This window comes from Drosophila teissieri, chromosome 2R (genome assembly GCF_016746235.2).
Source record: "Drosophila teissieri strain GT53w chromosome 2R, Prin_Dtei_1.1, whole genome shotgun sequence".
In the NCBI taxonomy this organism is placed as follows: Eukaryota; Metazoa; Arthropoda; class Insecta; order Diptera; family Drosophilidae; genus Drosophila; species Drosophila teissieri.
The window spans coordinates 7,841,610-7,868,177 of NC_053030.1; the positions used below are offsets into that span (position 1 = coordinate 7,841,610).

At 42.6% G+C, this 26,568-nt stretch overlaps 6 protein-coding genes across 15 annotated transcripts in view; 2 read left to right on the forward strand and 4 right to left on the reverse strand.

Annotated features, from left to right (window-relative positions):
- The window catches only part of LOC122613107 (transmembrane protein KIAA1109 homolog), a 28,308-nt gene extending 22,113 nt beyond the window's left edge, over window positions 1–6,195 (reverse strand). For 5 of the 9 annotated variants that reach the window (XM_043787123.1, XM_043787121.1, XM_043787124.1 and 2 more), the window contains exons 1-3: window positions 5,848–6,194; window positions 3,245–3,524; window positions 39–3,189 (exon numbers count right to left, since the gene is read on the reverse strand). In XM_043787123.1, the coding sequence (XP_043643058.1) occupies window positions 39–3,189; window positions 3,245–3,524; window positions 5,848–5,970 (3,554 nt within the window). In that variant the 5' untranslated portion in view covers window positions 5,971–6,194. Of the gene's footprint in view, window positions 1–38; window positions 3,190–3,244; window positions 3,525–5,847 lie in introns of all 9 variants that reach the window. The other 4 variants (XM_043787120.1, XM_043787118.1, XM_043787119.1 and 1 more) reach the window with 1 other exon arrangement.
- On the reverse strand, window positions 3,825–5,052 carry LOC122613112. Of its 2 annotated transcripts, none has more exons than XM_043787131.1 (2): window positions 4,885–5,052; window positions 3,825–4,800 (listed from the first exon to the last, which is right to left on the reverse strand). In XM_043787131.1, exon 2 carries the CDS (start codon window positions 4,709–4,711, stop codon window positions 3,950–3,952), a length of 762 nt encoding a protein of 253 aa, XP_043643066.1. In that variant the 5' UTR covers window positions 4,712–4,800; window positions 4,885–5,052; the 3' UTR covers window positions 3,825–3,949. The 2 variants fall into 2 exon arrangements, with proteins under 2 accessions (XP_043643066.1, XP_043643065.1); XM_043787130.1 differs by having other exon boundaries at window positions 3,825–4,804.
- A 737-nt stretch (window positions 6,196–6,932) lies between the features above and the next one.
- Window positions 6,933–7,750, forward strand: LOC122612344 (electron transfer flavoprotein regulatory factor 1). Its single transcript, XM_043785894.1, has 2 exons — window positions 6,933–7,106; window positions 7,214–7,750. The coding sequence occupies exons 1-2, from the start codon at window positions 7,065–7,067 to the stop codon at window positions 7,427–7,429; spliced, it is 258 nt and encodes an 85-aa protein (XP_043641829.1). The 5' UTR covers window positions 6,933–7,064; the 3' UTR covers window positions 7,430–7,750.
- A 950-nt stretch (window positions 7,751–8,700) lies between these two features.
- On the reverse strand, window positions 8,701–13,742 carry LOC122612342 (carbohydrate sulfotransferase 13). The gene is made up of 3 exons (XM_043785892.1): window positions 13,319–13,742; window positions 9,291–9,762; window positions 8,701–9,235 (listed from the first exon to the last, which is right to left on the reverse strand). Exons 1-3 carry the CDS (start codon window positions 13,604–13,606, stop codon window positions 9,006–9,008), a joined length of 990 nt encoding a protein of 329 aa, XP_043641827.1. The 5' UTR covers window positions 13,607–13,742; the 3' UTR covers window positions 8,701–9,005.
- On the reverse strand, window positions 13,685–15,615 carry LOC122612343. The gene is made up of 3 exons (XM_043785893.1): window positions 15,185–15,615; window positions 14,454–14,525; window positions 13,685–14,083 (listed from the first exon to the last, which is right to left on the reverse strand). Exons 1-3 carry the CDS (start codon window positions 15,563–15,565, stop codon window positions 13,685–13,687), a joined length of 852 nt encoding a protein of 283 aa, XP_043641828.1. The 5' UTR covers window positions 15,566–15,615.
- A 230-nt stretch (window positions 15,616–15,845) lies between these two features.
- On the forward strand, window positions 15,846–16,646 carry LOC122614000 (mitochondrial pyruvate carrier 2). Its single transcript, XM_043788449.1, has 3 exons — window positions 15,846–16,042; window positions 16,096–16,136; window positions 16,194–16,646. Exons 1-3 carry the CDS (start codon window positions 15,937–15,939, stop codon window positions 16,467–16,469), a joined length of 423 nt encoding a protein of 140 aa, XP_043644384.1. The 5' UTR covers window positions 15,846–15,936; the 3' UTR covers window positions 16,470–16,646.
- Window positions 16,647–26,568: the final 9,922 nt, after the last annotated feature.

Sequence of the window (26,568 nt, forward strand, 5' to 3'; positions counted from 1 at the left end):
TTAGAATCAATAGACTACGACATAAATTCTGATCTTACTTGTGCTGCACGAGATGCAGTTCGTGATCCGGAATGGGTAGAGCCGAAGCTCCCTCCAACAAAATAGGTCCCAGCGAAGTGCAGCCCACCTCCACCCAATTTTCGGATATCTCTGTTTCTGGAGTACGCTTGGTATGTGGTTCCGAAAAACTTCCCCTGAGCTTCCGCGTTGCCTCCTCGCGAGAGTCTCGACGTGAGAAGGAGTTGGAGCTTCGCTTACCGGCCTTTCCATGCGAAGCGTAATGGGATCCCCCTGCATCCTGGGACTTTAGGGAATCCTGATCGGCTCGCCTTAGCTTGCCTGACCTATTACTGCCGGTAGTGTTGGTGTTGAATGTCGTGTTCGTCGTGTGGAGCATGAACAAACGCAATAGAATGGAGGGCAGCAACCCAGAGATCCCCGACTTTACCCGCTGGCCGTGAAGATTACAATTGGCCAAACGAATAGGAGAGATCCAGGCATGCAACGCCGTGCCACTTTCTATCAGATATACATCCACCGCATCCACCGAAACGCGCGTCATTTTGTATTTTATATCCTCGGAGGAGGGACACTTGTACTTCTTCTCTTCCTTCGTTTGGGGGCACAAATTGCTGGGCACTCCGTGATGGCAGTTTCTTACCGTCTTAGGTGACTTTAAACAGTTCTCCGGGTCAATGGCCAGGAGGATAAGTGTCTCCAGACCTGTAACGACGTTTACGAGCTGTGGAAGGGTAAGCTTTCCGGTAAGTTTGCCCAGCTGCACTTCCACGAGCCAGGAGTATTCCAAAGTGTCCTCGTCCAGAGCACAGCCCTCATTGCTGAACATGGCATGACCTCTAACCTGGACTGCGGAGAGCATTAGGTGACCCTGGTTAATATGCTGCTCCCTCTGCGACCGTTGCAGGCAATCCGAGGTCAGTAAATACGACGGACTAACTAGTACTTGCAGAGTGGTTTCATGATACTTCTTATTCATCTCGAAGCCGAATCTTTCAATTAGAACCACCGGACATGGCGGATCATCTTCATTGCAATTCTTCATTACGTGCGCTTGGATGTCATGCACAATAACAGAAACCATCACCTCCAGAGGACGATATAGACGAGGATCGAAGGGTTTGCGCTTTTCCTCGGGCGGTTGAGTCTCTGAAATGGATTTATTGGCCAGCTCTTTTTCTTTGGCTAGAAGTTGATCCTTGGGATTTACTTGCGCAACTCCTGGCTCCTTCATATTTACATTGGATTGCTCCATGTCCGTGAAATTCTGATCCTCGCCGAAAATATTTTCCTTCAGGCTGATAAAGTTTCGCAGCACATTCCCATAAGCCATAAGCACGGAACTACCAATCTCCAGCTCCACAGTAACATGGTCCGCGGCCAGCGTTCCGGGATCAAACTTACTATACTGTTCGGGTGGCTGCTGCCAGCTACTAACTGGTGATTTTCTAACTTTCGGTATCCGCATAGGACTCAGTAAGATCTCCTCTTTCTCTGGCGTAGTTATATCCGCTTGAGGATCTGGTCCTAGTGGTGGAACTGGATGATAGACGTACTGAATTGACAGTGCCAGAATAGGCACTGCCCAGCAGTCGATCCAACCGGCAGAGCGCTGGCAAATCTTGCGCCACTTCTTGGAGTACAACTCTGGGCGCCGGATGAGTTTGCCCTCCCTGGTCAGCAGTCTTGCGTTCTCATCTATGGCTAAAACAATAGGACGCACCGAGGACACTTCCGGTACGTATAAGCTCAAATCCAAACCCTCTCCGTGGATCCAAAACTTTAGAGTAACCGTCTTGGGCAGGAAATCGTCAAAGGGCAGGGCGAAACTCATCTCAAAGACGTCTCCGCAGAAAGCCAAATGATTGTTCTCCTGGTTGGCACTACTGCAATCGATCCAGTTGTACTCGTTGCACAGCATAAGAATTTCGAACTCATGCAGCCGGATGCTAAAGTTGCAGGTATACGGGACAAAACTGAGTATGTCCGGTCTGGCCTTATTAGCCCAATCCTCGATGAGATCCTGGAAGAAGCACTTGTGTTTGTACACGATGAAAGCACTCGTCTTGCAGCCGGAAAGAGAAATGCTCCAATCCTGTGGTGCGTTCCACTTGGTCGGGTAGTGTATGCGCACCTTGTACTCTAAGGACTCAAACTCTGCCAGGCTGCGATACTGCAGCGATGTGGTGGCCTCCACGTGGAAGAGCTGTCCCTGGATCTTCGATGTGTAACCATCGGGTTGCGTGACCCAGGGAATTGTTACCTCTACATATGAAGCAGGTCCCACGGTAATGTGCATTGCGTTCGTCTCTTTTTCTTTGGAAAAGAGTATGTCAATAGTAGCCTCATTAAGCACGCACAACGTCACATCGAAGGATTGATAACTACGAAGTTCTCCTGGCTGGGGTGTGGGAGTAACTTCCGCCTGCTTCCAGTCTGAAGGGTAAAAATACTTGTACAGATGATCTCTTTGCCGATCTGCCCAAGGTCCATAGCTGAAATCAGTGCCTCTGAGACACCGTGCATTTATGCCCCAGACCGGAGGCGAAGGCTCTACAACATCACCGTTGGGCAGGACAATCTGTACGGGATGTTCCGGCACAACGCCTGGCTCGTCCATGTAGAAATACAGATCCATTTGATTGGACATCATCACTACAAAGCCCTCGCCCATATATCGTGGTGGTTCATCAATCAAGCCCGTATACTTGGGACTCGGACAGAAGAGCACTTTCGCATTTTCGACTTTGGCCTTCACAAAGTGCATAAAGTGATCCAATCTACAGACAGCTGGCTTGGTACTGTAGGTGCAATGGGCCTCCTCCACGGAAATCGATAGTGTAGTTGGCGTTAATCGGTTTCCAAACACAAAGCGACCAGAGCAGACGTCGATTTTAATCACTGGTATTAAATCCCGCCAGGTTGTGGCCTGCATAGCCTCCGAGTTCTTTACATTCTGAATCCTTTGGCTCTGTCGTGCGTTTTCCAGGTTCATGTGGTGCTCCTTGAGCTTGTTCCTTTCCTCATTGCTCGCCGCATCTGTCGGTATAAGCAGCGATGGTTCTAGACCAAAGGTCTTCTCCAGCGTGTCGTACAAATCCGATCTGTTGTATATGTGCAGCTCGTAGCCATTTAACTGGACCGAGAGGCGCGTGTCCGAATGAGAAAGATCTATGAAAAATAAAGGTTTTAAAAGGGGTTCAGTTACTTCGTAATGCCAACTCACCTTCTGAGACATCCTTGGGCACATAGGAGCGCCACCAGCGGAATATGAAGTATCCGTCCTGCGCCCGCACTGTGTAGTCATACGTGATATAGACGAAGTCCCGGAACATTATCTTCCCTGCCAGCGGGTTTAGGGCCACAGAACCGATCTTGAAGTACGCGCCCTTGATGAACCAACGGTTGGCGATCTTCGTTATCAGCATCCCAATCACTCGGGAATTGTAAAAGGTGATATAAGTCACCCAGGTGATTGTGGTCAGCAGTGAGGCGAGCAACCATATCTAAAAGGATTTCAGATCAATATCAGGCCATCAGCAAAAATATATATATAATCCATGAATTTATTTAATAAATTGTAGTCCAAGTTATTGGTTGTCATTAAGAAAACGATAAATACAACTTGGGTTTAAAAATGTATTTTCAAAGTTATAAACAAATTTTATATAAATCCTGTAAAATTTTGGCCGCTTTTCTTATCATTTCCATCTTCGTAGAAAACTAACATCATGTACCATATTCAAATTTACTTCACAGATGCGACTAATTTCCATGAGCCTAATCAAAATAAGAAGATCCAAGAATTACGTAAAATTTCTTAAAATATCCCTCTTGAGTATGGTAGGGGATACGGTTTCGCAACTGGACTTTAATGTGTACACAATCAGGGACATTGAAATGAGCAGCAGTGCAGTGATTTCGTGATCTTCTAAGAACACCAAGCCTCGAGGACCTTGCAGGGTGTGTCTGTGAAAATGAATCCGGTTAATTGGTCACTCTGCTCCTCCTCAATGATGGTGCAGCCATTGGCAAAGGATAGGTTTAAGCCACGCCCAAGGAGCTGGGCCTCCAAGCACTGCTTCCGGCTGGAGTGGGCGGCGCGGAAGTGGGCGCGCCCAGTCAGTGGATTGATAAAGTCCGCCCAATAGCCATTGTTCATGATCTCACGCGAATTGTGGCTGGCGAAGATTACAAATGAGCGTAGGGCCTCGTCAGCATGTGTGTCTTTGAAACGCAGTCCAATCATGCTGAAGTTCATCGAGCTGCCAAAACGGGCATACGGATGGTGGAACAGGCGACGCATGTAGGTCGCCAGCAACTTGGGGCAAGCCACCACACACATTTCGGAAGGTGCGACCACAGACCCGAGAATGGCATCGCTTCCCTTGACCAAAGTCTGTTCATCGGCCGGATAGTCGGCGGTGGCATACGGCTGATCCACTGGAGAGATAAGACCCTGATACGCCGGACCCACACAGTGCGGCATGTAGAATAGATCAGTATGGCGGCTGTGAAGGATGGGATACTGAGGATCCATCCCTCCCTGCTCATCCTCCGGCTCGATGTCGTCGAGGTCGTCGAAGAAGGCCAACTCGGGAAAGCTGCTGCTCCCACTGGATCGCCGTATGTGGCTCATAATCTGGCCATGTCGCGTTGCGAGGAATTGAATCAGCGTTCGTAAAGCCTGCATATCTTGAACTCGGATGGACTTGGACTTGCAAGGTTTGTCAAGTATTCGGATTCTCTTAGGTGACTGCAGACCACGAAAATGATTGCACTCTGTCTTTGGAAACAATGAAAATTTTGATGATATGTTGGATGACTGCGTTGAAAACGAGAAAAATGCGACTTTTTAAACTCTACCTGACAGCTTTTCTGTGTGCACGTTCGATTCCGGAAATTTGAATTTAATGCTTAAGTGGTATACTCCCAAAATATGGTAGTCTTATATATTGAGTGATAAATGGCCTCAAAGAAACGGTTATAATATAAGAAAGTCTGAAGGGTAGGTGTTTTAAAAAGAATCTAAACACGACAGAGTAATTTTGATTTATAAATCTATGCTTACTCATGCTTACTCTTGCTCCTCAAACGAATTCAATCATTCTATAAACGAGCTTTTCTAGTGTTCTATACTATACTTTTTAAAAGATATAAAAGCTAACTATCTGCGGATTAAAATTGCACTAACTAGCATAATACACATAAACAAACCTATTCGGAGTAATATTATTAATAATTTGTGTCAATTAGATTAGGCGAAGTACAGTAATTATCACCAACAAAGAAATATATATGTTAACGTGTGGACGAGAGTAGCATCTCTTTTTTATTCACTGGCTTTATCACTAAATAAAAACCTAATTTGCACCATTTATCAACAATTAACCCATAGCGCTTACTATTTTTTTTAAGTGCTTATTTAGTGGGATATAAACCCTAATGCAAAGTGGACTTTAATGTTAATGTTGACCTAATAAGTGCGTTTAATCCCAATAAAATGAGCTAAAATACTTTGTTAAAAGGGAATATGTAGTTGGAAGCAAAATATAGACGAATATAAAATATTTTCTGCTCTAGATCAGAAACCAACAGTCTTATCTTCGGCGGGGCGGCGGACTGGGAGGCAGACGGAGTATGTGTGTGTCAATGACCAAATCCCGCTGATTGATAAGCTTTCCGCTGCTCCCTTCGACAATTCAACCAATAAACGTGCAGATAAAGCCAGTTGTCGGTTGATTCACTGGCATACCAGTCGTATTAATCAAATTATACACATGCCCTCATGATGGGTATTAAGTATCGCATTCTGAAGCGTATTCTCACCATGCGCGCGTCCAGATTCATGTCGTTCAAGGAGACATTATGGGTGCTGTTCCAGGTGCCCACTTCTGGGAACCCCATGGGCAGGCTGTCATCGCTGGTGTCCTCCACTTCTAACGCCTCCATCGCTGTTGCTCTGTGTGTGTGTGTGGGTGGGTGGAGCGGGGCGGAGTGGGTTGGATTCGCCTGCTGCTTTTGTTGATGTTGCTGTTGCTACTGCTGCTACTCAGGTATTGCACTCGCGATTAGCGATTACTCATAGCCGCGCTCATTATCACCGATCACAGGCTGTATATATCATTCGATTATGGATTGCACACATTGGGCTCTTTAATTTTAAATTAAATTTACTATTCTACACACACTTAACTGAACGCAGACACACACGCACACAGGTTCGATTTTTCCCACTTTGTTTCGGAGGTCGCGGGTGTCTCAATTTTCGATTCGTTTTTTCTCGCTTTCTCATCGAGGCAGCGCACTGCCCTTTATCACAGCAAGAGTTATAACTACTCGGTCGCGTTAAAAGCTTGATTAGCTCATTAATCGCTGGCTATAAAGCGCGAAAAAAATAAAAATAATTTCGCCTCGGACGAAAACACTCCCATCGTTTCTTCTTCTTCGCGAACAGCTGATCGATCAGGGATGCACAACACGCTGTTATTAGCTGGCTGGCAACGCCGGGTGTCGTGCGATTGTTACGGCTCACGGCAGAGATGAGCACGTTTCTGATATTGTTGACGCGTAAAGCTATATTTTGAACATATAAAATTAATATTTTCCGAAATATCAAATCGGAATGCACATTTACTTTGATATTGTTTAAGTTTTATATGAGATCTTAAACAGTACAGTAAAGGCTTAAATATTTTGTAATATCATTGAAATAAATAAATGATCATGAGATGATGAACTAATAGAATAATGATCAATAGGATAGATGATTTTCTATCTTCCTAATCAAATTAATTGTCAACTGATAAATTACGGTGAAAATAAATCTCACGAGTCACGACATAGACTGGACAATTTAAGTGATTTCCAAAAGCCCTCACACTACCATCGCTAACGGGGAACTGGCGGCTACGCGTTAGTCCCTTTCAAACAGCCGTGTGATTCACTTCGGTCCAAATAAAATAAATTCGAAGCAGAGGAAAGCTCTTGCGATTCAGTTGTTAACTTGCATTTAACAAACAAACCAATTCCGCTGACCACTGGTGATGTCACAGCTGCGCTCGAAAGTCATTACCCTCTACAAGCACGTAAGTTCCGCACAGTTTCCCGGCTGCACGTGCACCCCCACCCACCCAAAAAACCGAAAAAGTTCAACCAAGACCATCCCCAATTGACATTGCGTAAACACTTGCAGTTGCAGTATTTGGGCCGCGAATATCCCGGCCTGAACGGGCCGCAGAAGTTCAGAAAGCAGATCCACGATGCCTTCATGAACCACAAGGATGAGCAGGACCCCAAGAAGATTGTCGCCCTGCTGGCCCAAGGACGGTACTTGGCCAAGGAGGTGGAGGCCCTGTACTCCCTGAAGAAGTACCGAAGTGTTAAGCAGCGCTACAGCTACAATGACTAAGCGGGCGGCTCGGAAAACGGAAGGCAGAAGGCGTGGCAGCGATGCGGAAATCGTGGCAAAAATTCAAGGACTGATACTGTGGATCGGAGGAGGAACAATCGTGAGAACATGATACGTTTCGCTTGCTTGTCGCACACAAAAACCCAAAAAATATACATACAGATATGCATATTGTTCGGCCAAAAGAAACGCAAACCCAAAAACACACAACAATAATTTCGAATGTCTTGTCAATGTCCAACTCAAAGTTTGTTATTGAGGCACCAAAAAAAGCGAAAAACGGACGTAGCGAATAAACGAAGCAGTCATTGAATAACCTAATTGACTTTTATGATTTCAAAACAAATGTGTCTTGCTGTATAAATAGCCAAGACACTTGGATGCTTCGAATGCTATCACAACTGTTTTATGACCATCCTGGAAAAAGTATAGCAATAATTAGCCATATTTCCATTTCAGGTGTACGTTCTTCGGTTCCATCTCCACTTTCTCTCTAAGCGCTGACCTTGGAGTGATTCCGCCGGAAGGGGCCTGGCTAGGGTATGTTTATCTGGGTCTATTTCGGATGTGTCGTGATAAAAGTATCTATCAGATATTCGGTACGCCTGCCAACATACCCGAATGCGTTGGGCGCCGTCTCGCCGTCGTGTATTGACAATACTGCGTATTTAAATTCATCTGACCGCTGATCGCAGGTCGCCCCAGTGGCTATATACGTATAAATATACGCGGAGCACACGCTGACCATTTAACCGTCCATGTTTTGGTGATAAACAACCGCCAACGTTTTCGAGTTGATTGAGCTTTTCGTTTCGCGCTGACGAAAACATGAAAGCTCCCTTGCAATGCAACTGAAGAGCTAATTTTATTTTATTCACTATTCAATGTTATCAGCGAGCTTTTTACTGATAACAGAGAGCAGGAATGCCAGTGCGCAAAGAGCACGCTCATTGTAAATAGATTTTACATGATAATCTGTCAGTTATTTTCGTATTGACGTAGGCTGTCTTTCACAGATTTTCAATAGTGAAAGACAGAACGGATTTAAGTAATAAATAGAGCTGATAAGGCAAAATACTTAATCTGCCACATTTCCATCTAATAAATTACATAGTTAAAAACACGTCTATCAACAATACGATTTCTACAAAAGCATTATATTAGTTTGACCTTAAATGCCTATAATTACTCTCATTAATCAAAGCGTTTAATGAAGTTCAGTTTCTTGGAGAACTTCATTTGTAATTTAACAGAAGTAATCAAATAAAATCTGGAGTTTCAATGCATTTGCAACTATATTTGATGCGTAATGTACTATTTAAACACTAATCAATCGACACTTTGAATTTCCTATATATATTATATATACCTTAGGGAAGAAACATTTATTATTATCATTAAGTTCTACAGTCAAGACCCTTGGAAACATTTGTGCGCGGGGAGGTAAACAGAACAAAAATAATATTCGCATTGGAGTGCACCTAATTCTACAAGTCCTAGCCTAAAATCACAATCTTTTCCATTGGAAAGCGTTATGGTGGTGACTTGGGGATATTGATAGAGCAGCTATTCACATTTAGCCAAACTCAAAGCCGAGCACTTCATCCAGTGCGTAGTCGAAGAGTCGAAAGTCGTCCTCATATATATCGTACAACTTGCGTATGGCACCGATGGGCAGGGGATCGAAATAGGTGCGCAGATTGGCTCGAGTGCTCGATGGTTTGTGGCCAGTGGGGAATGTTAGGTTGTCGGCTCCAGCCAGGTAGAGAGCCAGCGCGGAGTCATCCAAGAGAGTGTCGTATTTGCCTGGGAAAAGGTATGGTAATCAATGGTTTCTCGGTAATACGAGATTACAACTCACCCACTACGTTGTATTTCATTACACAGGGATTGCAGAGCTTGGCTATAACCTCCCAGTGCTCGTTGTAGTCCGACTGATTGGCTCGACTTAGCTCCGGGGTGACCAGGTATTCGATGAACTCCCCAAAGCTGACGTCGTCGCCGCGTTCCAACGAATTGTTGCTGGCTCCCTGCCGCAGTTCCTTCACGATTTGGCGCCCCACGCGCGATTGGAAGTAGCGCGCACTGGGGGAATCCCCCTCCAACTTATTCCGATAAGCGGAGAGAAGCCGCTCCAACGGGTGGCGCACCAGGATAAATCGCGTGTACTCGTCGCTGAGAACCTGTTGCTGTTCCGCTTCAGATAGATCGTAGAGCTTAGTGAACATGCCCACGGAGTGAGCCAAAGATCCCGGAATCTGGAGGGGGTCGGTTCCGTTGTGCCACTTGTTTGTGAGCATCATTAGCACACGTTTCCAGTTTGTGCAGGCAACCTGGAAAACGGAGAATCATATTCATAGATTTGTTTAGTTGAACACTATTCTTCGACCAATTAAACCAAATAAACAAGATAAATAATTCCTCCTCGTTTACATTATGAAGAATTTCAGACCGAAGGTTAAGTTGATTGAAAACGATTTTGGGTCGGAGGAGTGAATCACTCAGTTCTTGAGTATATCACAAACGAACATAATGATAGGGAATCACCGATAAGCAGGAAATCATCAACCCTTTTTCCACCAAATTGTTCATGAGTGGATCGTGTAGATAATGGACTGATTTACCTACGAGCAGGTGTCATCCAGCACACTCACCTCATAACAATTCACTATTCACAACTGATTCACACTATATTACTGATAGTAATTGGAACTGTTCATGAATTGGCCACTTTTTTTAATAGCTGACAATTATATTGTAATTAAATTCTAATAGATTAACATAATAAAAAGGGATCAACTGTGATTAGACAATTAATTAATGGAAAAAAAACAGTTTGTATTTAATTAAAGACGAATAAATGATTTTTAAAAGTTTACGGGAAGTGAAATTGGGGGCACTAAGCCAATTCAATTGATATGTACAATAAAAAATCTGAAGATATTCAAGATCGTTTTGAAAAAACAAGAGACAGGAGAAGCGGACAATTAAATGTTACTTTTATTACGCTTTCGAGATTTTCTGTGGTCAGGCGTTAAATGAAATCTCCTCAACATATGACGAGCCGAATTACTTTGGTTTTAATTGCCAAGTGCCATAAATTATAATCTTCGCCAAGAGCGATGGCCGGATGGGTTTCCCTACTAGGAGGCATTGAGCAATAAGTCAAGTTGTTAAAGTGAACTAACGAAAACTATGCACAGCAACAACTAGGGGCAAACTAAGCACATAAATACGAGTCGGAGTATATATGTATACAAAAGCATTTTGTTGGGCGGGCAATGTCGAGCCCAATTAAACACCGCAAAAACATTTCACATTACAAAAGCAAACAATTCCATGTACGTTTAGCCAGTGAAAAGCGTAGGTAAAATGTGAGGCAATATACAGAAATACACAAAAAGATCAGCGGCAAGGTTAAGATATGCCAAGATGTCGATCAAAAGTGAAATGCACACTGTTATTTTAGGCAAAAAAGGCGCTATTCCCTGTCACTTATCTTAAGTGATTGACTGTTTACAAACACATTCTAAATAATCCGAATCCTTAGCCAACTACTCAATGTTAAACAAGCATTGCAGGTGAATGTGTACTGTTGAGTGTTTAAACAACTTTCAAAACGAAAGTGAGTGTGTCGATATGCCAGATTAAATAAAATGGGAAACTAAATGTCACTTAGTTGTTAGTCTTTGATCAGCTTTTTGTTTTGATTTTTTAGAATCCGTATTTAAGTAAAAGGGTTGAAGAAATTAATCAAGGATACTGGTGTCATTTCCGATACCCGATTAATATGGAATTCATAATCAGTGGAAGGGCCAGCAAAATGTTGGATAACCTCCCAATACGTAAGCGATAAACGCAACACTTTAAATCTAACGCAATTTCTTTATGGCCATTAAAGCGACACGCGATGGTCACATAAAGTTTCCGACCGGAGTGGCGAGCCCCCCTTTTTGGGGGGAGGTGAAGAAAAGGTGGAGCTGCTTAGAGAGGGTATTGGCCAAGGGTAAGCATAAACAATTTACGACTTCATGGAAGAACGAGCCGAGGGAACATGTAAAGCTAGCTAGCCACTCAACAAGTGGCGAATGCGAATGGGAATGCCAAACCGGCAATTGAGATCTGTAAACGCTCCACTGACCCCTCCTGCGTGGTGAAATCGAAACCAGTCGCGCTAATGTGGAATGATAGTCATTGAAGAAAAGCCAAGATAACAGGGAACGTGTGTCGAGGCATTCAGGTGGCATGTTACCCAAACACGCCTCCAAGCAAATGGAACACTTCAATGGCACTGTGTGTTTAGCAAACTCAGTGAAATGTGGTTGGGGCTCGGCTTTAACTTAGTTCTACGAGATCAGATAATTCGAGTCCAGTCGAGTTGAGTAGAGTAAACAATGTAATTATCTTATGCATTTGATTGCAATGGGGCCTATAAAGTTATTGTATGTTATTTTTAACTTTGATTTGGTGTTTAATACAAACTACTTTAACCCCTGAATTTCTTGACAGTGCATAATGGAGTTGAAGTCTAGAACGCTAATGATGTTGAAGATGTCACGGTTCAAAGGGCAACGACAACATGAAACACCAAGCTATTTCCGTATCACTCACCCACCTTCAAACACCCAAGAAACCGGCACTTGCAATCTAATCTCATCGTTTTGGTTTGATGTTTTCTAATAACTCATTCAGTGATAAGGGAAACCTGTAAAGGCCATTTTCGATAGCTGATTCCCAAAAAGTTTAATTTCCTAATCCAATTAGTAAAATCCCGAAGAGGCTCATCGGTGGGCAACACATTAATTTAATGAATAGATTACTCCTATCTTGAGCCATGCGCGTCATAGGATAACCTCTTGGGGCCAAATATAATTCTATTTAAAACTTATTCAAATAACGTTTGTTAAATGAAGTCCATAGCAAGACAGAATCCCAGCTTAGACGTTTCAAGACATTGACCTTTGACTTGAATCGAAAAGATTTGCGCTCCAAGATGAATAGCAATGCAAATGAAATGGCAACGACTTACAAATGGCTGGCCTATAATTGCTGGCTATTTGAGAGAGGTCGTTATTGCAACTTGCCGTGGAATTCTTGCCTCTGTAATTGATCGTTAAATCGCGTGAAATCAGCACTATTATTGTATGCACATATATAAAGCTGACACGAGAACGGACGCCTCTTTTCGATAAGCCAGAAGTGGCGCGAGCTTAGCAATCAAATGCACTCGTTATTGAACACTCTGTAAATCTAATCAAGTAAGTCGCACTGTAAGGATTTTATGCCTTGAAATCTGATTATTTGGAGGACTGTCTGCGATGTCGTTTCACAAAGCTTGCGTCTAATTGTAGGCCAAATAAACATACATATATACAATCAAGCATCATTTAAAGCGATGCCAAAAGCCGCAACATCAACAAAACCTCAGCATGTGCTTCAAATTGAATTTGACGAGAAACAAGTTTCTATAAACAAAGCGGAGGCAAAAGCTGAAAACTGAGACACAGATGCCGATTTTTGACTAATGTATGCTGAGGCGTTCAGTGGCACAGCACATGGCAACCGCAGAGAAAATTTGATTTGTGATCAACTTTAAGCAATTCATGAATGCAACGGTTAATGATTTCTATAGAAGATTAATGAAAAATTTTAGATATGGTTTTACCGGATGTGGTGTAGATGAACGATATATAGAGCAATATAAATCTTGTAAAATTAATTTCAAAATTTAAAATTACTACAGCGAATGAATTCAATATAAAACAAGTAATCAAAATATTTAGCTGATGAGCCCATTTACACAAAAAACTACCACATGCCCCTATCTCGCACCCTAATTTGCAGAGCCAGCATTTGAATTTGCTCCCCTTCCAGTTGATTCAACCGTACCTTGGGCACATAGCAGTAGAGCAGCTTGTGCTCTTTGTCCACGATCATGTGGTCCATCTGCAGCTCGCTGAGATCCTCTAAAGTTTGTGTGTGGTCGCCGAGCAGCTCGCATTGGCGCTGCATCAACTCCTGACGTTGAATATTAATGGTTTGTGTCAGCTCCAAGCTCCGGCGGGTAATTTTAACGTTATTATTATTGCCATCTTCGAACGGGAGGCCAGTGGAGAAATTTCCCAGGAGCGAAAAGCCGATTGAAATGCAAAACGAAAGCCAAACCAGTTGATCCATATTAACCGCGATTTGCTGCCCGACTTTCGAATCGGGTGGTTGACAATCGATTGAGCTACTATCATTGGTTTTGGCTGACTAACTCTGACGCTGGCGCCCGAAATACTTGACGCGATGGACGAACTTAAGGGTGGCTGCGTTCTCAATGCCCAGCTCCTCTAAAGTAGCCCTGCCGCTGGAGCGTTGGTCGTCGATCGGCTGATTCGTGTCCACGTTGAGCAGCCCAAAACAGCGCCATAGAAACCGCCACGAGACGAACGCGCGATGATCATGCCCGTTGCGCTGAGCGGAGTGAACTAACTCGCCGGTGGAGCTGGCCACCGCAACTGGTTGCCGTCGTTCGTCGGAGTCGTCGGCGATTCCCCGACGCCGAAGACGCTCTTCGCACCGCTCGCGCTGCCTGCGCTTGTGCTGGGCCCGTGAGATCAAAGCAATTGCCCTCTTCAGCTGAGCGATCGTCGGCTCGTGCTGGTGGAGCTGCAAGAAACCGACCAGTTAGAGAAGAATCGTTTGTCAAGAGAGTTTAAGGGAGAGGTTTAGGCCTAAGCTTAGGCCACAAATATTCTGGAGAGCCAAGAAATCACTTTAGCATGGTGAGCAGTTGAAGAATTTCGAGTTAATGTGCTTAAAAGGTATCAAATTAAAACATAATTAAAAAGGTCTATGGAAAATTAGTAGTAGAATACTGGAGAACGTCTTAAGAATGTAAGAAGGTTCTGACCCACTTTCGCTGCCTTATTATACATGACTTTCTGCCGGAGCTCAAGCTTTTGAGGGGCCAATTGACGATGCTACAGAAAGCAAGTGCAAGCAGCTGCGATAGAAATCAATTCAAGGAAATACTGACCACCACTGTGAGGGTGCTGAGTCCATCCCGCTGCACATAGATCGTTGTGGCCCGTCCCTCGGCGATGGCTATCTGGAATTGGGAGATATATATATACTATAGAACGTTCAGTACGCAATGGAACGGATATCTTCATAGTAAAAGCCCATCAATTAGCACGTTGATTGTACGGCAGTAGGTCAGTAGTCAGTGGCCAATATCGGTGACGAAAGCAATGCAAGAACGAACACCCCAAAGTGCTAATTGCAACTGGTATTAGTGGGTAGGAGGATTAACTGGTTATATGGAAGCCATTAGGGCTGTTCATATTTGCACTTTGGTGAACCTAGTTTTGGCGATCTAGTTTTGTCAATCAACCAATCTACTAGTAAACAAAATTTGCAGTCTTTTATTATGCAGATTAAGGCGCTTTGAACGTGATGTTGCAGAAAGTGTGGAATTATCTGGAACTAAGCCGACTTAGAAGCCTCAAAATGAATGACTGACACATGTACGATTTTCGAGACTGTGGCAAAACACACAGACACAGTTTGCAAATGAGGGGAACACTTTTTCAAAGGATTGATTAGTTTTTAAGCACAACCAAATGCATAACAAGTGGTAATTAATAACTAATAAGTGACTAGTAATTGGACCTTGGCTAATACGACCTAGTATATAACTATTAAGCCTGGATTTGTATTCAACACGTTAGACTGGGTAGCAGAAACGGAATAATATGATTTTATTACCTCCCCCCGCAGTTCAGTGTTTGTTATATCGTGCGGAATGTCGGAAAGAGCCTCAACATCCTGCAGGATGCGCCGTAGTTCCTGGGACGTGCTGGCCAACATGGCGTTGTGCTCGGATCGATCGAAGTCGTTCCGCAGGCGGCGGGGAGTCTTTACATCCCGGGGATTCTTCCTCCGCTTCTTTTTCTTTCCTAGAATGGGCTCGTTTCTATTGCGAGCCTCTCGAACGGCCATTTTCCGCAAATTTAGTGGCATTTTCTGCAGTTTCTTGTAGGTCAGCATATTACTCCTTTCTGTTCTTTTCTCCTTTATTATACTCGTATGTGGTTCCATTCGACTTCTTCTGCCTGGCGAGCGATCTCTGTTTCCACTGCGATCCATTGTATTGCTTTTATTTACTCTTTACTTCATTTGCCAAAAAACAATGTTTATTTGTTTTGTAACAGCTGTTTTATGATGCTGCCATACTTCTGAACGGAAGTTATCGTAGCTATCGATATATCGATAGTAAGCTCACACCTCTAATTGGGCGCGCATATTTGAATAGCTTTTTATGTAAAATGTACTGTTTTAAATTAAAAATCAACCCAACATTCAAAAAAAAAAAATATGTTTGCAAAGACTTACAAAAGAAATATAATTCAAATATATAGGGAAATAATTACGTCAGATTGCTTTGCCTTGCTTATCACTTTAAATCTATTTTCGGTTTTCCTGCAACTTTTGCTTCAAAATTTATCGTTTTCTTAAAAATGTCTAAAGGCACAGGACCCTTGTCCAAGCTGTACAATATTACCATCAGTGCCATTGATAAAATTGTTCCAACCGCAGTCCAGCCATTTTGGGAATCTCCAGCAGGTAAGTAGATCCCTTAAATATGGCTAAATAAATGTTAATTACCTTCCATTCAGGACCCCGCACTGTGTTTTTTTGGGCTCCATTGTTTAAATGGGTACGTTTAACAATCTAAAGATTTAATCTAAATTGATTGATTGTTTTATATTTTCAGGGCTTAGTGCTGGCTGGACTAAGCGATACGCTTAGTCGTCCTGCTGCCAATATTTCGGTAAATCAGTGCGCCACCTTGGCGGCCACGGGCTTGATTTGGTCTCGTTATTCAGTGGTTATAACACCTAAGAACTACAATCTTGTGGCCGTCAACATGGCCGTCTTCGTCATCCAAAGTTATCTAGTGTTCAAGCACCTGAGATGGCGCAGCGAGAATTCTCGGAATGCGGTGTTCAATCATTCGAACTACTCAATCAAATCGGAGGATGATTGGTAGCAAGACAAACAATTTATTGAAAGTTGGCGTTGTTTGAAATCATCTGAAATGGTATTAATGGTATTAACCCAAAAGCAAAGGGTCTGGGAACATTTTACTTTAATTATTCAGAGTCTTTGTACACTGAAAAACGACTTGTGTAGTTAATTTAATAAGAAAAGACCATTTAACTTTCAATAAAGACTATTCTGTGCCAATGAGTGCTTTCCACATTGCGTTACACAACGAGCAAAGCCATTTAAACAGTATTATCCAAAAATTAACCTAATCATGAGAAATCAATTTCGTTAGTAAGCAACGGCATCGAAATAAGAAGAACCATCATATTTTTGTGCCGCTCTGAAGCTTTACAGTTTTTATTCCTTTTTCTCTTATGCATTCTTGAAATCATCATCGTATAGCTTCTGCTCGAAACTAAGAACTCTATCGGTAAAACTAATGTGTCACGCCCCCGATGTTCTGGGGCGATGGCTTGGGCATGTGACTTATGACTAGAGAACTATAATATAGGAGACTTTGTAATAATAATATGTCTAAAATATAGGCAATCGGCTTGGGGTCTCCGGCTGAGGTCCTGGATGCCGTGCCTGTGGTCCTTCGGACGACCGTGATAGTGCGCACAAGCCCCGATTTGATTGGTGATTGGTCGTCCTGTCGCCAGTCGTCCTGCAGCCAATGCGCTGCCTCCAAAAAGGACTCGTCGTTGGCCTCCTGGCCGGGAGGAGGGTGGTGTCCTCGGGTCGGGGGTTGTAGTCGATGGCAGCCCGGCAATGCAGTTGGCAGCACTTCTTTTGGCCATTCGCACACACACTCACAGACTTTCTGCCCGGCCAACAGGCGTATACTTGATATATTACGTATACCACTCGATGCGCATGTTAGCGAGGCAGAGAATCCTTCAGGAATCCTAATGTGTGTGTGTGTGTGTGTGAGAAGGGCCTCTTGTCACGTTGCCAAAGGAAATGCATTGCAGGGCGGCTGACTGTCCCTCCGTTTCCGGAGATTCTCCCTTTCGGCCGGGCTTCGTCGCCGCTGTGCGTTGCGATTGGTTGGTCAGACCTTCGGCGGTTGCAGCGGAAAATCGGCTCGACTTTCTGGGTCTCCTCCCCAATTGGCCAACGAGGTTTCCTTTAGGCCTTCAGCTTCTGCAATGGGAGTAAAAAAAGGACTCACATTAGTTTTGGCTGCCAAAATAAGACAATTTAATACTTTTTCTAGTAAAAGGGCTTTCATTTAATCCCAACAAATTTATTTTGGGAACGTACCAAAAAGCAAGATTACATTTTTGTGTCACATACATTCTAACTCACAGCTTCTTCAGGCAGTTAAACATAGGAAAAAAACTATTTTAAGGTTCGAATATCAGCCTTCACTTATAAATCTTCTTCTTGTTTATTTAAGATATAATAAGACTGTAAAAAGTACTGAGATTGCTATTAAAAATAAACCATATAGACAAAATATAATGCAGCATATGATACTATTTTATATATGTGAATTCGACTTTGCGTTTAAATTAATGTAATCTCATTAATATAATTGGTAAGTATTGCATTTTTCGAAATGGCACTTATTTAAATCTTTAATGATTATTATGTTATAATTATTTATAACAAATCATTTTGTGGTTGTCTCCCACAATCTTTATTCCTCTCGACCATCTATTCTAATCTTTAATTTTCATAGTCCTGGGCCACTGTGCCACGGCGTTGGTCTTTATTGGTGGAATGGGTAATGGGCCTCTGCCAAGATGGTAGCTTGCCAAAATCTTGCCTAGAATTTTTTCTCACGCTCGCTTCCAAAAAAAAAAAAAAGTATAGAAAAGTGTAGGAAAAATGATGGGAAAGAAAGAAAGCATCTGAGAGACGGGCGGGATGGCAATGAACTTTATTGCGTAATGCGGAATCTTGGCAAGCGGCTCGATGAGATTCCACTGGGGAATCCCCCATGCCGATGCTGTCATGTAATTAAAGCGCCACCTGCCGGCCGATGCGTAAACAAATGAAGCCGACTTAATTTATGATCATGGAGTTTTGCCAATAAGTTTTCCAAGACGCGCGGCAGACACGCCGTCTGCTCCGATCGCCTGCCGGAACGAGCTGCCATTCCCGGCACCCTCATTTTATCTTCACCCCGCCTGGATGAATGACTTCGGCAGAGTTTTCCCATTGACTTAGGTCAGGAACTGTATTATTGAACAGCTGCCAATTGCGGCGAGCCCCAAATATTATTCATTCCAGACCATCCCAATTGCCCATCCTAATTTCACACGCACGTGTTAGGTTAACGTGAATTATGAGCCATGGGAAGTGGTCCAGAAATGTACCAGAAGGACTCCTAAACGGTGCCAAGGCACAACACTTGCTTTTAATTGCCTGCGACACAGCTGCTTAATCAATTTATGTGCCTAGTCCGACAATCATTGGCACAGTGTGATAAATAACCATTCGGAAAAGTTTGCCTCTTATTTTCCCCATCCATTTGTCATTTTTGGACATGGTCAAATGTACTTAATGTGGCAAATGAGTGATGGCTTTGATGTGGTTTATGTAACTGAATATCAGGAAATTCGAAAATGGGAATATATGTATGACAGACAAACTAAACTGCCAAATGATTTTGCCTTTTGGGTTAAAATTATCCGATCTTTGGCATTTTAGGTAAGTCAATTTGAAGGTAAATAAGGTATGTTTAGTTGTAAAGCAACAAATAAAGACTAATTTATCAATTTTATCCTGGTTTAAATACAGTCAGGTCTAAGCATTTAGAGATGATAATTCCTAAAAGGACCAAAAATAATATATATTATAGTTTTTCATTGTTTTGATAGGTTCCGCAGACAAGGCGAATTCCCACGAAAAAATCTGTGCAGGAAAATATATCCTATGGAAGGCAAAAAGTGCAAAGCTTTGACGTTTTAAACAAATTGCGCTGTCTTAAAATTTCTTATTTTTGGGCGTTGTGCAGTCCCAGTATATATGCATATGCTTTTGCTGTTTTTCAAAGATTTTCATGGGAAGAATACCGCTTGTATTTATTTTTTCTAAAAGCCGAAATGTGAAATTCGCACTTTGGTTGCCTAAAAGTTGATTCCTATATTCCTATTTTTTTCGCTGTTTAAATTTTCTCTCGTTTGGTGGCTGATTCTGCCTCATTTCGCCGTGTTGAATTTTTCATTTACCTTGCTATTTTCGGACACACTTGACGGGCAGAAGATCGAAGGCGAAAGGCGCAGAACAGCGATAAAAACGTCAAGACCGAAAGAGAAAAGCCCGAGAAAATTGCGCAGAACTGTCGCCTGCCCTTATGTACCCAAAAAATAAACGTGTATATATGGGGTGGTTGGGGGTCCACCAACCGTATTATATACCACATATAAATAGTATTCAGACTGCGGCTCTCTATGTGTTCTTGGATCTTTGAGTCGCGATGACGCGCAATTGACGCGGGCAAAGAAGCGTTGAAAGCGTCGCCGCTGCTTCTATTTTCGTGTTTCGTGGACACGACTAATACTTTGGTACCGACTGAGATATAGATTCGGATTCGGCAACAGATACAAATGCATCTGGGCGTATATTTCGTTTTAATCTATTTCAGTTGCTTCATCGAAAATGTGCTCTTTTTTCTTTTCTGGTTCCATCTGTCTGTGTTCTTGCCTCTGTCTATAGGGCGGCGGCACAAATTGTAATTAGTGTTAGTTTTTCTTAGCTTTAATTAGAATTTGCTTAATTTGCACGTCGGCATGTGTTTTATGGTAAACAAATGAACCTTGAGATGCAGTTAGCCTGCAGTTTATTTATCGAATGTGCAAGCTTTTAATTAGGTTAAATTGGGGGAAAGAGAAGAAAGGGGAGGGCTGTTGCGCAATCATATTTATTGTTTAAAGCAGTACCCTTTCTATACATTACATCATCAGACAGCTTTTGATCTTCATTTGCATACAGCTTTTTTAAAATATTATTCCATTCTTTAAAACATATTTTAGTTGTATAATCACTATAATAGAAATTTAGGTCTCAGAAAACTTCTACATTCCTAACTAATATACATATACATTCCCACTAGTATAATTTTTGACTTTGTATATGTACACACATGTGGCAAAATTTTGGAATAATCTCATTTCCAACATTTCACATTTTATCACATTTATCCACGCAAGTTTTTTTGTGAATATTTTTAAAAGAACAGGAACAGCATTACGCTTTGTATTTATGTCTTCCAGATATAGCTTCACATGTTTCATCTATTTTTATTAACTGCAATGAATGCTGTAAAAAAAAGAAATGCAGTGCATCTACAACACAGAGGCGTTGTCACAGCAGTGAAATCTGATGAAAACTGAAAGTCAATCAAAACAGCAGCGAAAGAAAAACCAAACAACCGAGAATGCGAAAAGATAAATAGAAAATCGTAATCGGAAAATTGGCAGGCTGCAAATATTAACTGTCTGCCAAAAACCGAAAAAGCAATGAACTCAAAATAAAAAAAATTGCTTGAATATTGGCCAATAAATTTTACAAGACGTTGACAGTTGGCCAACAGCAAACGGCCTTGCCGAAGGCCAATCAAACGTCATTATTATTTCGTTTTCCCATGTGTGTCTGTGTTGGTGGGTGATAAACACAATCATAATGATAATTGGACACCTGTTGGCAACTGCTGGCTGGTGTCTGGCCAAGAATTCTTTGGCCATTTCAACAACAATCGGTGACGTAGCGACGAACTGGGCAGCTCGTCAAAACTGTGCGTCAGCAATTAAAATCATAATGAGAGTGCCAAGTTAGAGGCGCCACCCCGCCAAAGGAGAACCGCTGCCAAGGCCCCCATCCCAACCCCAATCCCCACACGCCAGCCACGCGACTCGCATTCCACAGGATGCGTTGCCAACGATGATGCCAAAAATCTTGATGCCAAGAAGCGGCCGACAGCGGGCTGCGTTTGTTTATGTTTATGTTCGTGGTGTTTTGGGTTCCAGGGAGTGAAAAACAGCCCAAAGAAGGGCGGTAACGGTTGAAAAACGGCTGAAAGGCGAAGATGTGGCAAAGAGTTGGTAACCCAACGATGGAGAAGCACGAATTCTCTACCATTTATGGCAAACAGCCGAACACTAAGAGATATTCTACAACTAGAATTTAAATATATAATTTGCATTTATAAATACTTTACCAACATTACATTCAAGCACAATTTGAAAATACAAAAGAAAGTTCATAAAAACGTACTAATGGATATACTTACACTACATGTAATACCCACAAGATGCCTTATTCTGTGTACTATAATAGCAGAACTCCCATTTTTCGGCACATAGGACAGTTCCTTCTTGGGAAGCCGTTCAACTTTCGAAGTAGGGAAGTTGAATCATAAAGTAACGCCTCGCAAGATTGAAAATAGTTAAGTGTCGGCCACTGCCGCAGCAGAAAAATCACCACCGCAGACTTGTAGGCGCTGCCAATTGCAGACTGCGACAATGCGGCGTATACGTAATGCAGCAGAAGTCGCCATCCCCCGACCCGCACACATTACGTATACGCAGTGCAGGACAAAGTTGCGGGCCAAATGCATAACAAATAAATAACAAAGGCCTGACCATCATTATAAAAAAGGCAAAGGAGCGCCGAAGTTGCGAAAAAATGGAAGCGGACAGTTCAAAGGATAGCGGGCCGCACTAATAAGTTTTAAGAAAAATGAAAATGAAAAATCGTTTGTGCATTTTTATAAGTGCAAAAATATGCAAATAGAGTAAATCATTACTGGACTGGACCAAAGGCGGACAAAGTTCTTCCTCAGAGATTTTTTTTGTTTTCGATGTTGATGACAGCAGAAGGAGCAGAAGGAAACGCTGGCCAAAATCATAATTTGGCGATTTATTTGTTTGTTTGCTGTATTTGCCCCGTCTAGGCCGTTGAGAATTATGGTTTTGTCTGAAGCCGACTACTCGCAAAGCAGAAGGAGGAGAAATAAATGTTCAGCTTCAATGCCGCCGTCGATATGCATTTAAAGTCTCTTTGACAATTTCTCACTGGCAATTCAATTAGTTTTAATTGCTCGACTTGGCGGACGTTTAAAAATTCCACCCTTCGAAGCCCGGCCATCAATAAAATCAATGCAGAGCATAAATCTTCAAGCCTTTCGCTGCACAGGATCGGAATTTGAATTCCGAATCGAATATCTGGCGGAAGGAAAGATAAAGCGCACTGACCAGCGGCGGAACGGGAGGACCTTTTGTTGGACTTTTGGACATATGCAGCCAGTCAAGAGGAAAAGCAAGGACACAATGCCTTGGACTTGGCTTGGCTTAGTTGCCAATTTCCTGGCGAGAAAAAACGGGAGAATTATTTGCCAGGATGTCCGAAACATTGTTGGTGTCAACAAATTCCTTTTCAACGGCTGCAAAAAATGTTCGACCATTGCCAGCTAGAAAAAACGAACAGCGAGGCAAAGACAAAATTAATGTGGAGACATTAGGGAATGCTCCTGCTCCCAGGATGTCCTGCTCTAAGTCCTTGGCAATTAAATATCGTGTTAATTTTTCGACTACCCCACTGCTCTCCGCTTTCTGGCCAATTAACTACTTGGAGAGCAATGGGTAGATTTTTAATTGTTTTAATGGATCGTAAATCTCCTTGTACAACTTTTTGATTGCTGCAGCTAGCTGTTGTTCTTCTTCAGTGCAGACGCTCATAAATTTTGGAATTTAAAATTTCGAAAATACAACATAAAACTAGGCAATTTTATGGCTCCAATCGAGAACTACAAAAGCAAATAAGTATTTGCCCAAACTTAATTGCCCTAAGTACATTGTACTCTGGCGTGTTTTTGTTTCCGTTCAGTCATAAAAGAATAAATCTGTCTGTGAGATTAATTTCTGATATATGAATTTCGTTTCATCTTGCCGGGATGTGCATGTGGATGTGGAATGAGAATGGATGGCTTTTTGGTCTGGCAAAAAATGTGGGTGGCATTATCCTTCTAACCCAGACAGCTCATCCTTGGTGGCTGTTCATTGAACCATGAGCAGTCGGCGAAGGGAACCGAAGAAGGCAAATCTCGTGCTGTGGAAGAGCTCTCTTTAACATTTTTGGCCAGGCCTATAAATTCGTTTGGGGCCCTGACAAAATCCTAGATAGTCCTTCACCGGGCACGCCCCCCTACGGCGCATTTAGCATTCCCGTTGTCATTTCTCGGTTGCATCGGGTTTATTTATGTGGCGCCAGGCTGTTTCCAGTGCGTTCTTTCCTTTTGGCCCCACTGTATTTGGGGTTAAGGATTTACACTCTTCTGATGCGCGATTATTGCCATGTGGCAGAAACTCACAGAAGTCCGTAGTGCTATTGAAGGTTAAGTCTGTTGTTACTGGATTCCATTCAATGATAATTGCTTTGGTGGTTTGAAGTATAAGGTAGGGAGTAAATCTTAACTTTTGTCAATGGCAAATTCTGACATGATACATTTTAAATGCAGGTATTCTTATACCCGTTACTGGTAGAGGAAAAGGGTAAACTAGATTCGTGGAAAAATATTATTTTTATAACAAGATGAGATACAATTTAAAAACTCCAGAAATTTGTAGATAACTCCAAGGAAACTATTTACTTTTTGCTAAATATTGTTTTTTTTAATCGTCTTGTGGCTACATCAGCAATTTAAATCCACATGTACATCCTACTTACCATTTTGTAGCACTTTTCCGCGCTTAGATGTTTTCACTCCTTTGCCTTCCTCAGATATTGTAAATTCTTCCTCCTCAGCTGTGCTTACATCATATACTTTCACCACGCCGAAGACTTCCCGCGCTAATTTATTATGAGTTTATTATTATAGTTCGAAAGTGCTCATTATAAAGAAATATGTTTTCGTTATAAAACTTTTGACATTGGTTTATAGACGTATTGTATTGCACGATGGTTAATCCTTGTGACTATTTCATATTTATAAGTGTTTTAAGGTCTCTATAATATTGGGTTATATTAATTGCTCAATTTGCTGTTCGTTGAGTTGTTGGTTATATCATATGCGGTTATGGTTGATCCTAAGCACTATTTCAACTATTTGAAAAATAGTTGTAGGTTGGTTATTTTAGTTTGTTGAGTGTTTGTTTGTTTTCAATTTCATTGTAATGTGTTTGTTAAGTGTCATCGTATTATATTAGCAGTCAAATGTTGTGACTTGCTTTTGTTTTTATTATACATTAGGGCATGTATTATGTATCATTTTATTTCATTTTTTTTTTATATTTTATGTTTTGTTTTGGAAACTGATTTTTAAAGTTCCCTTTGGGATCTTAGTCCTTTGGGTAATATTTAACATTGGTGAATATTCTTGTTAATATTGTTTCTTGGTGCATCCTTCGCTGGAGATCCCGATGTTCTGGGCGATGCTTATCCTTTGGGGCTTCGCTGGCGATTGCCCGGCTGCGTTTGACATGGAGCCGTGGCCAGGACGAGTCCTTTCATTAAGCCTGGCCAGATGAAACAATCAGCTCCTGCCAAATCGCTTGGGTCAGAGCCAGAGTGCCCACCTCCTCGTCCCTTCGTTCTTGGCACGTTGGTCAGTTCAGTTCACAAAGGCACACACTGTTTACACTCACTTTTTAGCACCACAGAGCAACTGGTTGTCGTTGGATGTTGTTGGCAGTTGCGGAGCAATACTCCTATTATTTAATTGTTTATCTGCTTTTTATTATTTGCTGTATGATCGGGACGGACGGGAGTATCCGGCGGGCAGCGTCAGGTGTTGCGTACTGCCCAGGCTCCACTGTGGTCCATCGTCCAGTGGCCATAAGGCACTGTGTGTCTTTGTGACTGGGTGCCAAGCAGAAGCAGAAACTGAGGGAGCCAGCTGTCAATTGCCCTGATCTTGGCCCTGATGTTTGAGTTGGCTAATCAAACGCGGACCGTGGCCAAAAAAGTGCGCTGCGTTTCCGCCATCTCCTCCTCAGTTGGCCACATCCTGCGTCACCTGTTTTTGTTGTTGGCCGGCCACTCTTCTTGGCTGGCTACGCGTCAAATTGAGACCCAAACTCCGCTCAATTGGCAGCCGTGCTGCCGTAGATGTTGCGGATCCAACCCGGACACGGACACGGACCCAGACCCGGACCCGGATTCAGATTCGGGCCGGGTCCGGTGTTGGCCGCCCTGCCAGCCTTTTGTTGGCTCGCCACACCAGACGCTACCAGTTTGTTGGCCAACTGACTGACGACTGGCCGCGCGGCCTGCCAAAAAGCGAGCCAGAGGCCCTCGAACGATTGCAACGTTCTGAATTCCCGTTTACGTTCACGTTCACGTTCCGTTCCGGCGTTCTCTTTGTCGCAGTTCGTCTCTGCTTTTTGTGTCGTCATCGTCGTCGGGGGCTTCTCCTTGCGTTTGCTCTCTCGCCCCCCGCATGCACTCAGAGAAATTGCAGACTTTCGTCTGAGGAATAAACGAAATAACCTTGATTTTGCATGGATGTAGTAAGGTGGGAATGTTTAGTGAATTCATGAGCCCCATATTGAACTACAAGTTAGCTATTAATATTTTATTTTCAGATTAACTTGAAAAATATTTAATATAATATACCTTAAAATGTATATGTTGGGTTTCATAAAAACAATTATAAGCACTTTGACAATGTATATATATGATATATAATTTCATAAAAATATAATTGGTAAATACGTTATATTATATCGAAGAATATTTTTCCAAGTGTGTAAGGGCTACGCCTTTCTTGCATTGGCACATCCCGTCCATGCCGCTGCTCCGCCGTCCCCTGACGCCCGACCTTCGCCCAACTGGCGGAGCTCCAAGCGAACGATCCCCCCTCCCCCTTGGGGAAAATCGTGGCACTTCGTGAGCTCCTCGGAAAATGCTCGTCGCTGCGGCAGAGCTCGTTTTCCTCTGCTGCTGCGGCTCTCTGCGCTGCCCGCTCTTTATCAGAGTTTTTGAGTAATTTTGAATGTTTTTGAGATTCAAATAGTAAATTATTCCAGATTCAGTATTGAGCACGAACAACAACATAATCAGATGATTTATGAAAAGCACGTGGTAGTTGTGGCCAGGCATATGTTAGTAATAGGGAATTTAAAAAACCAAATGAACTTGTTTTAATTTCA

Bases quoted from the DNA above. Each gene is read 5' to 3' on its own strand.
- LOC122612343 (XM_043785893.1), bottom strand. From the start codon at position 15,565: ATGGATCGCAGTGGAAACAGAGATCGCTCGCCAGGCAGAAGAAGTCGA. The intron at 14,526-15,184 runs GTAATAAAATCA...TCCCAATTCCAG, and splicing joins ACACTGAACTGCGGGGGGAG to ATAGCCATCGCCGAGGGACG. The intron at 14,084-14,453 runs GTCAGTATTTCC...GGTTTCTTGCAG, and splicing joins TCAGCACCCTCACAGTGGTG to CTCCACCAGCACGAGCCGAC.
- LOC122612342 (XM_043785892.1), bottom strand. From the start codon at position 13,606: ATGGATCAACTGGTTTGGCTTTCGTTTTGCATTTCAATCGGCTTTTCG. The intron at 9,763-13,318 runs GTACGGTTGAAT...TCCGTTTTCCAG, and splicing joins TCTACTGCTATGTGCCCAAG to GTTGCCTGCACAAACTGGAA. The intron at 9,236-9,290 runs GTGAGTTGTAAT...ACCTTTTCCCAG, and splicing joins AATGAAATACAACGTAGTGG to GCAAATACGACACTCTCTTG.
- LOC122614000 (XM_043788449.1), top strand. From the start codon at position 15,937: ATGTCTAAAGGCACAGGACCCTTGTCCAAGCTGTACAATATTACCATC. The intron at 16,043-16,095 runs GTAAGTAGATCC...CCTTCCATTCAG, and splicing joins ATTTTGGGAATCTCCAGCAG to GACCCCGCACTGTGTTTTTT. The intron at 16,137-16,193 runs GTACGTTTAACA...TTATATTTTCAG, and splicing joins GGGCTCCATTGTTTAAATGG to GGCTTAGTGCTGGCTGGACT.
- LOC122613112 (XM_043787131.1), bottom strand. From the start codon at position 4,711: ATGCAGGCTTTACGAACGCTGATTCAATTCCTCGCAACGCGACATGGC.
- LOC122612344 (XM_043785894.1), top strand. From the start codon at position 7,065: ATGTCACAGCTGCGCTCGAAAGTCATTACCCTCTACAAGCAC. The intron at 7,107-7,213 runs GTAAGTTCCGCA...AAACACTTGCAG, and splicing joins TCATTACCCTCTACAAGCAC to TTGCAGTATTTGGGCCGCGA.